The sequence below is a fragment of the Chrysochloris asiatica genome, unplaced genomic scaffold, assembly GCF_000296735.1.
Source record: "Chrysochloris asiatica unplaced genomic scaffold, ChrAsi1.0 scaffold00071, whole genome shotgun sequence".
NCBI lineage: Eukaryota > Metazoa > Chordata > Mammalia > Afrosoricida > Chrysochloridae > Chrysochloris > Chrysochloris asiatica.
In genome coordinates this window covers 394,222-406,589 of record NW_006408589.1, presented here as the reverse complement: position 1 = coordinate 406,589, position 12,368 = coordinate 394,222, and the positions used below count along the sequence as shown (strand labels likewise).

The 12,368-nt window shown below is 40.2% G+C and overlaps 1 protein-coding gene across 1 annotated transcript in view; it reads left to right on the top strand.

Annotated features, from left to right (window-relative positions):
• SFXN1 (sideroflexin 1) overlaps positions 1 to 9,990 on the top strand; it is a 69,864-nt gene extending 59,874 nt beyond the window's left edge. The window contains exons 9-11 of the mRNA XM_006864793.1: positions 2,660 to 2,709; positions 3,387 to 3,434; positions 9,894 to 9,990. Of these exons, the coding sequence (XP_006864855.1) occupies positions 2,660 to 2,709; positions 3,387 to 3,434; positions 9,894 to 9,990 (195 nt within the window). The remainder of the gene's footprint in view (positions 1 to 2,659; positions 2,710 to 3,386; positions 3,435 to 9,893) is intronic.
• The last annotated feature ends 2,378 nt before the right edge of the window (positions 9,991 to 12,368 follow it).

Below are 12,368 nucleotides of genomic sequence, written 5' to 3'. Positions count from 1 at the left end.
TTCTTCTTCCTAATTGGTCTTAGTCTGGAAGCTTCATTGAATTCATTTTCACCAAGGGCAACCCTGCTGTTATTTAAAATAACAGTGGCATAGTTTCCAGTATCACCGCAACCCACAAGTCACCACAGTAGGACACACTGACAGACGATTGGTGGTGTCTCCCACATGGAAGGTGAGAATTCTACTACTGAGCCATTAGTGTCTCGTGTGCTAGGTCCTAGAGTCACAGAACTAGGGCTTGAGTCCTGCTTTCAGTGGACATAGAACATGAAAGGAAATAGACATAGTAAAACTCCGTCACAGTACCTGGTAAGTATCACACAGAATACAGAGGAAGTATCTTACCAAACTGGGGAAGATGGGGAGAGACTTGCAGAGGACTGACTGAGGCCACATGTTCTACAGAAGCTCCGGAGGACACAGAGCAAGGTTTGTTAGAAGAACTGCAGGTAGTTACGTTGACTGGGCTTTAGACTATGAGTAGGGAATTGATTGCACTATAAATAAAAATGAACTTATAATGCATCATAGCCCTAGGTATAAAAATCTATAACCATAAAACTTGTCAATGAAAACATAATAGAAAAGCTTTTGACACAGTGACAGCAACAGTGGGCTCAAACATGACAATGGCGAGGCTTGTGCAGGACTGGGTTGTGTTTTGTTCTGTTTTAAATAGGCCACTATGAGTTGGAACTGACTCCATGACATAAAATAACAACAAGCATCCACAAACAATGAGATTAGGTTAATTAGGTTAATTGTTAGAAGAAACCAAGGAGACATTAGCCAGGTAGGTAATGAGAGCATATCAGCTAGATCTAAAACCAGAAGATTACCATGTAATGGTAATTAGCATGTAAGGTCTTTAAGGAGAGTGCTCCCTATTAGCTATTATCAGGGTAGCCCTGTTGCTGTGGACAGGAGTCCCTTGAAAGGGGAAGCTGCTCTCATCTGCTCAAGCTCATCCTCCCACAGCTTTATATGTAATATTTCATTTCCCATGAACGCCTGGGAAACCTACGGTGAAGATCTACCGTCTGCTGGATCATATCCTCTTGACAAGTTTTCTCCCTTCCCTCCTGGTCAGTGCCTCTCTCACCGCAGGCTGAGCCATGTGATGTGCCTTTTGGCCACAGGAGATTCCTCAGGGATTGGAGTTCGCCTCTCATACGAGCTTGTGTTGAGTCTCAAATAACCTGGCTGATTTTATCATAAGTTCACTTCACCACAGCTCTTTCTATGGGCATATTTATATGATAAGAGTCCCTGGGCTGGGGTCACAATGGCTAAGTGCTTGACTACCAGCCAAAAAGTTGGCAGTTTGTAACCCTGCCCCCCAGAGGTGCTTTGGAAGAAAGGCCTGGTGATCTGCTTCCAAAAGATCCAAAACCAAAAAGATCCTGTTGCCAATGAGTCAATTACTACTCTTAGAAACACTATAGAATAGAGTAGACCTTCCCAATAGGGTTTCCAATGCTGTGAATCTTGACAGAAACAGACTCTACCACATTTCTCCCACAGAGTTCCCGGGGTTCCACCATCCAGCCTTTTGGTTAGCAGCCAAGTGCTTTACCAATGCACCACCAGTGCCACTCTTTGAAAAAGCAAAGCCACTGGAAACTCTGTGAAGTGTATTTCTATTCTGAAACGCCTTGAGTCAGATCAGGTTATATACTGTGAGTTTTTTACCTTGTGATTTTTACCTTTTGTAAAGCTGAGAAGTCTAATAGCATTTATTTTCCAAAAGACCAACCAACTCTTTCATTTTTAGTAAAAAGAAAATGTGACCAGCAAATACGTTTGACGCCAGAAATAGTTACAACCATACTGACACTGACTATAAAGAAGCAAGGTTTAAGGTAGTGGGGGTGGGAAAGTTCATTACAGTTCGGCTCTATTCCAGGCACTGTGATAGTGTTGTGTGACTGTTACCTGGTATATCTTCACCCACACACCTTTAGGAAGCTGTTTTGATCCTCATTTTTAAGATCAGGGAAGCAAAGCGTGGAGAGCTTAGGCTCTACGTGCCCTCTCCCCACAGTAAGAAACTGACTGGTAAGACAAAGCTTTGAATGCAAGCTGATTCACAGTCTTTTGGTGGTGCTACTGCTTAAAACACTTGTCTGCTAACCAAAGGCTTGCAAGTGCCAGTCCTCCCATAGGCACCTTGGAAGAAAGGCCTGGTGATCTACTTCTGAAAAATCAAACCCTGAAAACCCTCTGGAGCACAGTCATACTCTGACACACACAGAGTCGCCATGAGTCAGAGTCAACTCCATGGTAACTCATTTTGATTTGACTTCAGACCTTGGCACCAGGCCATACTGCTTACCCAGCCAAAAATCAGCTTATTATGCATGGCCATTAAATAATAGCTGTTTCTCCGCCTCCTCTGTATAGTCAAGCATCACTCATGATATGTGCAAGGGTGAAAAATGAGAAGTGACTTGATGTTTGCATATCTGTTCATTTACTGACCAAGGTGAGTTTGTAAGTCCAAGCTAATTTATTTTTGCATTGTTATCCCAAAATTTCACTCATCACATTGCATCTGGATGTTGTTATGGGAAGTGGTTTTTTGCAGTTTATCACCAGAAGAAATTATCTGTAAAAATCTGTATTAAAAGTATTCAAAATGATGTGCTTCCTAACACAGAGATTCCCTTGGATGAGTGCACCTATTCAAGTTGGATTAGTTGGCTTCTGGTGAGTAAAAGAGACTTTTATAGCATTAATTGCTTTTTTAAAAGATAGATATACAGATTATGAGGACTATGGTAATAGATGAGACAAATTCTGAAAATGAGACTAGTAATTTGTAATTCACTGTCCCGGTAATATACGCATACTGTCCTTGAGTGGTAGAATGCTTGCCTTTATACCTGTGTATCATTGGAGGCTTGCATGCTACTGTGTGCTGAACAGATTTCAGTGGAGAGTCCAAAGACATACTAAGGAGAAAGACCTGATGATCTGCTTCCAAAACTCAGTCAATGAAAATCTTATAGATGACAATGGTATTGATCATAGGGTTGGTTTAGAACCAAGGTCCGTTGTGCATGGGACCACCAGGAGTCGGGGTCCAAACTGGCAAGAGCTAACAGTAACACGCCGTCTTTAGAAAAACTTAAAATATTTGAGACTCTTTATTTCTGAGGCTGTTTTTAAAACTCCTATTATCTTGTTCATTTTTTCTTCTCTCATTGTTTTGGCAATCCTAGGTAATAAAATGATACAAACAGGACTTAAAAATTGTATGAGGCAATATGATGCTATAGAGAAAGAAAGAGGAATGTTACGTTAATAAAATGAAAAGGAAAAAATATCTGAGAAGTGAACCACTTCTAAGCCACTCTGACTCATCTTTTCTTTCTTTTTTTAAGTTTGGTATTTGCTACTCCCCTCTGCTGTGCTCTGTTTCCTCAGAAAAGGTATGTATACGCTACTCTTCAGAATGACCATGATTTGTAATCCTGAAAAACAGTCGAAGGGGCAAGTGCTATCATTTCACTTTACTTGTAGGAAAGGAGAAAATGCAAAAGAGCAATGAAACCCAAACCCATAGCTGCCGAGTCAATTCCAACTCATACTACCCCTTAGGGTTTCCAAGGCCGGAATCTTTATGGAGGCAGACTGCTACAGCTTTCTCCTACAGAGTGGCTGGTAGGTTTGAACCACTAACCTCTTGGTTAGTAGCCAAATGCAAACTCTTGTGCCACCGGGGCTCCTTAATAAAGCTGCAGTCCCTAAAAGACACCTAGAGGCAGAAATCAAACCCCAGGCTGTCTAATTTCTTAGCTCCTTACCAGAGTTTTTCTACTCCTTACTGTTAAAGTTTAAATACTTTATTCTTTAGTAAGAGTCAGGTTAACTCTGGTGCAAATGTGCTCTTATAAAAATTTAAATATAGCTGATTTTTGTCCAATCTATTGGTAATGTGTCTGTAATACAGATATATTAGAATTTAAGTTTCACCCCCAGGAATGGCAATTATATGCACTTAGCTTGGGTAGTTAGTATATTTGCTTCCCTTTTTCCTACTTCATTTTTCAGTCTTTAAAGGCTTAATGTGCACTTGTCTTTTATCATAAGCTGCCCTTGAATCCTGCCTCTGATGTGAGAATTGGATTGACAGGCATTAAATCAGCATTATGTAAATCTAGGTCATCAGCCTCCTCCTAATCTAGCATGAAGGCACAGAGAAACTGCGTCTTCTTGTTTTCGTTGTATTTAATGCTTCCAGGCTCCAGCCTTTGTACTCTCTTGTCCTTCATGGGCCAATTGGTCCCAAACATATGCTCATTCATGCCCTAGGCTTTCAAGGTACGTTTCAGATGGGTGATCTGTTCTGCAACTAACTTTACCCATTTTCTCAACCTGAGAAAGAATTCTGCCTTTTACCTACTCTTCTACTTCTGTCTGTGATTCTCGCCTCACCCCCCACCCCCACTGTTCTTTAAGAGGAACCCTGATGGTGCCATGGTTAAAGCTGCTAACCAAAAGTTTGACAGTTCAAACCCACCAGCCATTCTGCAGTTGATAAATGTAGCAGTCTGCTTCTGTAAAGATAATCCAGCCTTGCAAACCATACGGGGCAGTTCTATTCTGCCCTGTAGTGTGTCTGTGTGCCTGATTTGGCACTACTATAGTGCAATTTAATCCTGGTAGCACAGTGATTAAGCACTTGACCATATATTGAACGGTTGGTGGTTCAAACTCACCAGCCACTGCCAGAAAACAATGAGGCAGTGTACTTCTGTAAAGATTTACAGCCTTAGAAACCCTTTTGGGAAGTCCTAGTCTATCCACTAGGGTCACTGTGAGTTGGAACTGATTCGATAGCACTGTTTGTTTTTATTTAGGATCTTTCCAAAGTAGATCACTAGGCATTTTCTGTAGGGCACTTCTTGGGGGATTCAAACCGTCACCTTTTGTGTTAGCAGCCAAGTGCTTATCCGTGTGCACCCCTTAAGGACTCCTATCAGGTAAATAAGGCCACAAGTCAGTTAAGAATCAACACAACAGGTTGATGGGGAGTACAGATGGTTATCTCACTTGGCTGCTAACTGGAAGGTTGGAGATTTGAGTCTCCCCAGATGCTAGTTAAAAGAAAAGCCTCGCAGTCTTCTTCCTAAAGGTCACAGTCTTGAAAGCCACATGGAGCACAACGCTTTTGTGACACACTTGGGATTGCCGTGAGTCAGAGTCCACTTCATGGCAGCTGGTTTGGTTCTTGAATGGGGACTTCACTGTCAGGGCTGGGGTGCTTCATCGACTTGATGTCTACAGGAGACCTCCAAAACCTGTTCTGTAAGCTCTGTAAAGTGGGGAAGTCATCCCTGTTCAACAATTGCACAAACCCTAGAAGCCAGGGCTTAGCTAAGAAAAGTCTGTTTCTCTGGTGTGTGACGATTAAATACCAATGCTCAGCAGTTGGCCTGAACTCTGTGATTTACAACTAATGCTCATAGGATGCTTATGAAACTGCCTGGTACAAAGTAAACTCTTAATATGAATTTTTTGTTGCTGATGAGTGCTGTCGAGTCAATTCCAACTCATAGTGACCCTATATAGGGTTTCCAAGGAACAACTGTGGTTTTGAACCACTGACCTTGCAATTCAAACCAGCCTGTGATCCAGTGTTTATTCTACAGCATCACACCAGGACTCCAAATGTGAATGGCACTGTAGGATCTGCATGGAATTCAAACCACAAGGTCGGCAGTTCAAACCCATCAGCTGCTCCTTGGAAACCCTATACAAGGCCGCTATGAGTCAGAACTGACTCGACAGCACTTAAAAACAGCAGTTGAAAGGAAAAGACCTAGATTTGAAAATCAATAAAGAAGCTCCCTGCATAGGTCTTGATTATGCTTAAAGATTTTATTTGAGGAAAACATTATCTTCTTTTTAATATTTTTATATTTATGGTTAATTTTGGCACTGTAGGATAATGAACTGGACCTCAAGATCAGTTTGAAGTGATAGGTCGGTAGTTCAAACCCATCAGCCACTCCTCAGAAACCCTAGACACGATCAGTATGAGTTGGAACCAACTTCATGGCATACAACCAACCAGTCAAGGTTGCATTTATATATGGGCACCTCCCATCTTTCTTTCCATGCCCACCTTCCACATTGAACTCTGATCCTAAATTTTATGTTTCCCATGCTTTTGCATTTGAAAAGTTTTATCGCCTATAAGGGGGCTTCAGAAAGGTCATGGAAAAATGGAATTAAAAGATAGTGACTTTTTTCCACATACTTTTTGAAGCCTCCTTGTATATATATATATAATGTTGGTGTCTAGTTTTGTTTCTTTTAAAACTTTTTAGAGCAGGGTGTCAGACTATCTGTAGTCTTCTGGCCCTTGCTCCTTTTACTCAACATTTTCTAATCAAGATCCATACCCATTATTGTGTGTAACTACAGTGTATTCATTTCTACTACTGTGTAATTAGTAGTCCATTGTAAGAATGTTGTTGTGAAGTGCCTTCAAGTCAGTTCCAACTCAGAGCTACCCTACATAGGGTTTCCGAGTAGTAGCTGGTGGATTTGAACTGCCGACCTTGTGGTTCACAGCCCAGTGCTGATCCTACGGTGCCACACCAAGACACCACAATTATTCATTCTCCTGTCTGACTGAGTGATGATGAAATGAAAACACTCCTCACCAAAACTTCTCTGAGACGGCTCAAGGATTGCTTTGAGAGAAATTTGTAGCTTTAAGTGTTTAGATTAGAAAGGAAGAATGGCTGAAAATTGGTGTACTGAGTGTCCAACTCAAGCTTGAAAAAGAAAAAGAATAAACACCAGGAAAAAAGCAGAAAGGTGAGGATGTTTAGGAAAGAACAGAAATAAAAGTTTTAAAAGATAGTAAAAAAGAGAGGCTAGGCAAAATCAAAATTTGGTTCTTTGATAGCAGCACAATAGGTGATTGCCTAGTGAGATCAAGCAAACAAAAAGAGATGGAACAAATACATAATATGATGAGTGAAAAAAGGAGGCATTGTTATAGATTCAGTTGAGATTTAAAAGATACTAACAGAATACTATCAAAATCATTGTACCAGTAGACTTGAAAACAGGTGAAATGTACAAAATCCTGAGAAAATGTTAGCAACAGTGAAACAGCAACTCTATAGATTTATAACTGCTAGGAAAGTTGAACCATTCCGAGTATTTCGGTTTCCTCCCACAGAGAAAATGCAAGCACCAGGTGTTTTTGCAGATGGCTGGTTACCCAACTGTCATACAGATTCTTTCCATTTTAGACAAATTCTCTTAGAAGACAAAAAGAGAAAACTCCCCATCTCCCACTGACTTGTGAATAACTTTAATTCCAAAATCAGACATGGCCATAAGAAAATAATCACAATTATTATAGACACTTGTAGATCAACATGAAAAGCAAAAACAAAAGGACAAAGAGTCTATAGTAAAACATGGCATGGCTTTTGCACTGTTTTCAAAACACTTGGCTTCAAATTTCAGTTACATCACAGGTTTTCTTAGCTGGAAGATAATACTTGGCTTTCAAGATTCTGATCAGGATTAGAAAGCAAAGTGTCTGGCCCAATGAATGATCAGTACATCATAACGTTATTATTGGCAGCAGCAGCTTCACTGTTACCATTTCAAAATTACCCACAGTCCCATTACATGGAAAATAGCAACTGTTAGCAATCCACTACCATGGAGTCAATTCCAACTCATAGCAACCATACCAGACAGAGAAGATCAAACCATGGGGTTTGAAAGGCAGTCCGTCTTTGCAGAACAGACTGCCTCATCTTCCTCCCATCGGTGGGTTTGAAACTTTCTGTTAGCAGCTCAGCACTTAACCACATGTCACCAGGCTCCTTACTGTTAGCCATGTGGTATTTTCTAGGTTTTTTGTTTTGTTTTGTTTTCTGTATTTATCATTTATCTTTTATTTAGTTTGTTGTTGTTGTTGTTTAGTGCTATTGAGTTGGTGGTTCCAACTCATCGTGATCCTGCATACATAGGGTTTCTGAGGAACAGCTGGTTGGTGTGAACTGCTGACCTTGTGGTTAGCAGTCCAGTGCTGATCCTATAGTGCCACACCAGGACTCCAGTATTTGGTTTACATCGTTTTTATATAAATTTGAATTCTGACGCTTTTCACTTCATATTTTATCACAGCTCAACTATGTTAAAAACAAGATATTTTAGAAAAACTAATTACACAGCAAAATGAAAACAACGTTTTAGGTAGTCCGAATTCTAAACAATTTTCCTCTATGCTTTTTATATAATGAATATATATTTACAATTTTAAAAAAATAAGCTTCAGTTGTGGTTGTTGTAGTTAAGTGCCATTGAGTTGGTTTCGACTCATAGCGACCCTGTATAAGGTTTCCAAGGAGTGGCTGGTAGGTTTGAACCGCCAACCTTGCAATTCAAACCAACCTCATGGTCCAGTGCTTATCTTACAGCACCACACCAGGACTACAAAGTTTCAATAGATATGCTCATATAACAGTTTCAAATATACTTTTTTTAGTGTGTATGTGAAGATTGTGGTATAAACAGTTAATACACTAGCTATGAGGCTAATAGTTTGAGTCTATCTAAGGTGCCTTGAGAGTGCAGTGGCTGTAGAGAATAAACACTGGACTGTGAACCACAAAGTTAGTGGTTCAAGCCCACCAGCCTCTTAGCAGGAAAAAGATGAGACTTTCTGCTTCCACAAAGATTTACAGCCTCAGAAACCAACTTGATGGCATTTAACAGTAACAACAGAGGTGTCCTCGGAAGAAAGACCTGGCAATCTACTTCCCCAGAAATCAACCATTAAATATCCTATTGAGTGCAGAGTCACCATGAGTCAAAACCAACTCCACAACAACTGTCTTGGTGGTTTGGGGTTTGTTGTTGTCTTTGTTATCACTTAGTGGTGGGACTGGAGTCCTGGTGTGACATTTGCAGATTAATGCATTGGATTGCAAGGTCGGTTTGAACTGCAAGGTTGGTGATTCAGGCTCACCAGCTGCTCCTCAGAAACCCTGTACAGGGTTACTAGGAGTCGGAACCGACTTGACGGCACTTAACAACACCACCAGTGGTGAGACTATGAACGATGACTTTTTAACACACATCTCAATATTTTATACAAGTTTTATGTTTATGATTATGCAAGTTTAATATTTTATGAGTTTTAGTATGTGTGTGCACTGTAGGAAAAAGGGGGCTTTATGTGTAAACACAGTTTTGGTGCTATCAATTCTATTGAGGGCTCATGCCATTTCTGTCTTAGTGGTAGACGTTTGTATTGTTTTTCTTAGGAAGTGGCATTGCTACAGATAACTGGCCCCACCCAGCAGTGTCTGAGAGTATCTCTCCCTCACCACACAGTCCCGACAGCAGCGAACAGTTTTTAACCTTTTAATAATGTGAGAGGTAAAAAGGGCTTCTTACCCTAAAAGCCGAGACTGTGAATTCCAAAAAGGCAAAGTTTTTCCCAAAAAAAAAAAAAAGCTAAAAAGGATAGAGAGAAACTCTGTTAACTGATGGTATGTGGAGGGGATTATAATCAATGTAATGAAACAAGGTATATGAATGTTTGAATGTGAAACCAATGATGTGCCCTGAAAACTTTCACTCAATCCACAATAAAAACCTTAAAAATAAAAAAAAATAAAAAAAAAGGGGGCATCTTAAAGTATATTCCTTTGATTATGAGCAGCAGTTCATTTTCAGTAATGAATCAGATTCCCAGTCTCCAGCTACCCGGAGCACATTTGAAACAGGACTCTGTTCCCTACACTCAACCTTGGGACCTCATCTGCCATTCCTTCTCCCTGATCCTCTAGGTTCTGGCTCCCATCTCTGGCCATGTAATAACTGTTGTTTCACCCTTATCCCAGTTCCATGTCTGTGACAAGTTTGGAGGCTGACCTGCAAGCCAAGATCCAAGAGACCTATCCCGAACTACGGCGCGTGTACTTTAACAAGGGATTGTAAAGGAAGAAGTGGAACCACTGGGGCTCACCCTGCCAGCCACACACATTGTGCAGCCACAGTGATGAGGAAACCTTCGTTCGACCTGCGTTCTCCTAACTACTAAAACATTTCCAAGAGCCACGTCAGCCTTCTTATAGAAGCTGCTGCGTAGAGCACACAGCACCTGGTGCAGCCAGGTTACCTAACACCTGCTGGGCCCTTCAAGTTGAATCATGTAGCTTACAGAAATACCCTTCTGTTGCTTTTATAATCATTGTTTTCCCAAGACAGTGTCCTAGCCCTCACCTAGGGTTTTAGAAAACAGTACTAAACGTAGAGTACGGTGCTCAGTGTATATTCAATCAATATTTATTATTAATAAGTGAAGAGAGAATCTGTTTAAAATACTGACTTTTCACCCCAGTCATGTTTTAACTCAAGGAAACCTCAGAAATAATTTAGGAGAAAACAAAAGTCCTGAGGCCAACTATAAAAATTGTCCTTATAGATTAAGAGTGGTTCACTTCCCAATTTGGACAATGGGCAGGTCCCAAGGAAGATATGAACATTTGAATGCAAAGCATAAAGACTGCTTCTTAAACCTTCCGGAATCAGCATAACAGACCTGAGGTATAAGACTTCCCTGCTGCCAGCAACTAAATGCATCCATATCATTGGATGTCTTTGGAGGACTGTTAAATGTATTCTGTTTTAAATTCTTGTGATGGTGTGGGCCTTGGAGTTGTTGATCTTATACTCAGTTATCTGCTTCAAATAATCAACTAACTGAAATAACAAATATCAAAATTTGAAAGTATATCCAACATGCAGTGCTGAATGGCTGGATGGAATCAGGTTGAATCTGGTCTGGCCCATTTTTTAGATCATTTGGTCACGTCCTTTTTCCCTGTCTTTTCTTATCATCTTAGATTCCTCTGGCCTTCAGAAAGATGCCGAGATCCTGTGTTTGTGAATCAGCATCTAAATGAATTTGAGTGTTGTATAATACATTCCACACTGTTTAAAAGTTTCTAAGTGATTCTACATATCCTATATTTAATATCACAGATTATGTTTCAAGTATTAGTGTTCAGAGTGATAATACAAGGTGATTGTTTCACTAAGTGCTGATCGTTGTAATTCAGATACATGTCAAGTGAGGGGGGAAAGAAAAAACAAAAACAGGTATCTGTTTCATTTTGGCAGATTATCCAGACAATGTGCCCAGACTGAGTTTCCTCATGAAGGAAAAACGGTATGCCTTGCTTATGCTTCTCTTTTCTCTGAGAGGATTAATGGATCAGAAGCTTTGGATGATTCGGAGGCAGCTTTTATGCCACCAGAAGTTAAGATAGAATTCTGGAGCATTCTGTATTAAACCCTTCAAAGCAAAATGGCTTTCCCACGACATGCTGGCCTTGGTTATATTTTGGTGCCATTGGTTATATTTTAATGCTTTCCTTGAAAAAGTGAGATAAGCCTGGACTTTTAAGACCAATCTCCATGAAGTACTTAAGGCTGCTTTTAGCAAGAGTCAGCACTAAAATGTCTTGAGTGTCTGCCAGCCTCACTCAGCTGCCCATGTCTCATGTGATTTGATGCTCCATTAACATAGATTGGTAACCATCTTCATGGAAAGACTGATGAGCTAACTAAAACTATACACACACAAGGGAGATAGGACCAAAGCATAGTTATCAAAGGAATATTGAATATGGAGATGTGTCTTTCTAAAAATGGTTGATTGATGTTTCAGATTCTCAGTGTTCTTATATAGAAAAAGTAATTGTATAGTTTAATCATGGTTTATAATTTTTCTCAAAAAACAAAAACAAAAGACGAACACACAAGAACAAATGAACCAAGATTGGCAATCTTTGCTGATCTAGAAACACCTTTCAGGGGAAAAATCCACATGGAATGCAATAAGTTTGTAAAGATGAATAGTTATTGCTAATTCTATTCACATGATGATTGTAATACTTACTGACTGGCCGTGTTTATTTCAGTATTAGCACAGTGTCTGGCCACTGTCGGAGTCAATGGTTATTTGAGTTCAACTGGATGAAATGTTAAATAAACTCAGAATGAAATTAAGTTCTCTCATTTATTTATATTAAAAGGATCATGCAGTTTCTAAGTTGCAGTCAAGAGTACCTTCCATTCCAACTTAATGCCTGGGGCATCATCAGTAACTCCTAATGAAAAGACACTTCTATATCATACCTTTGTTGTTGTTAGGTGTTTTTGTTGTTAGGTGCCAATAATACCGACCCATAGCGACCTATGCACAGCAGAACAGAACATTGCCCGATCCTGGGCCAACCTCACTACTGTTGCCACACTTGAGTCCATCAATGCTTCCACTTGGCCAATCCATTTCATTGGGGGGTCTTCTT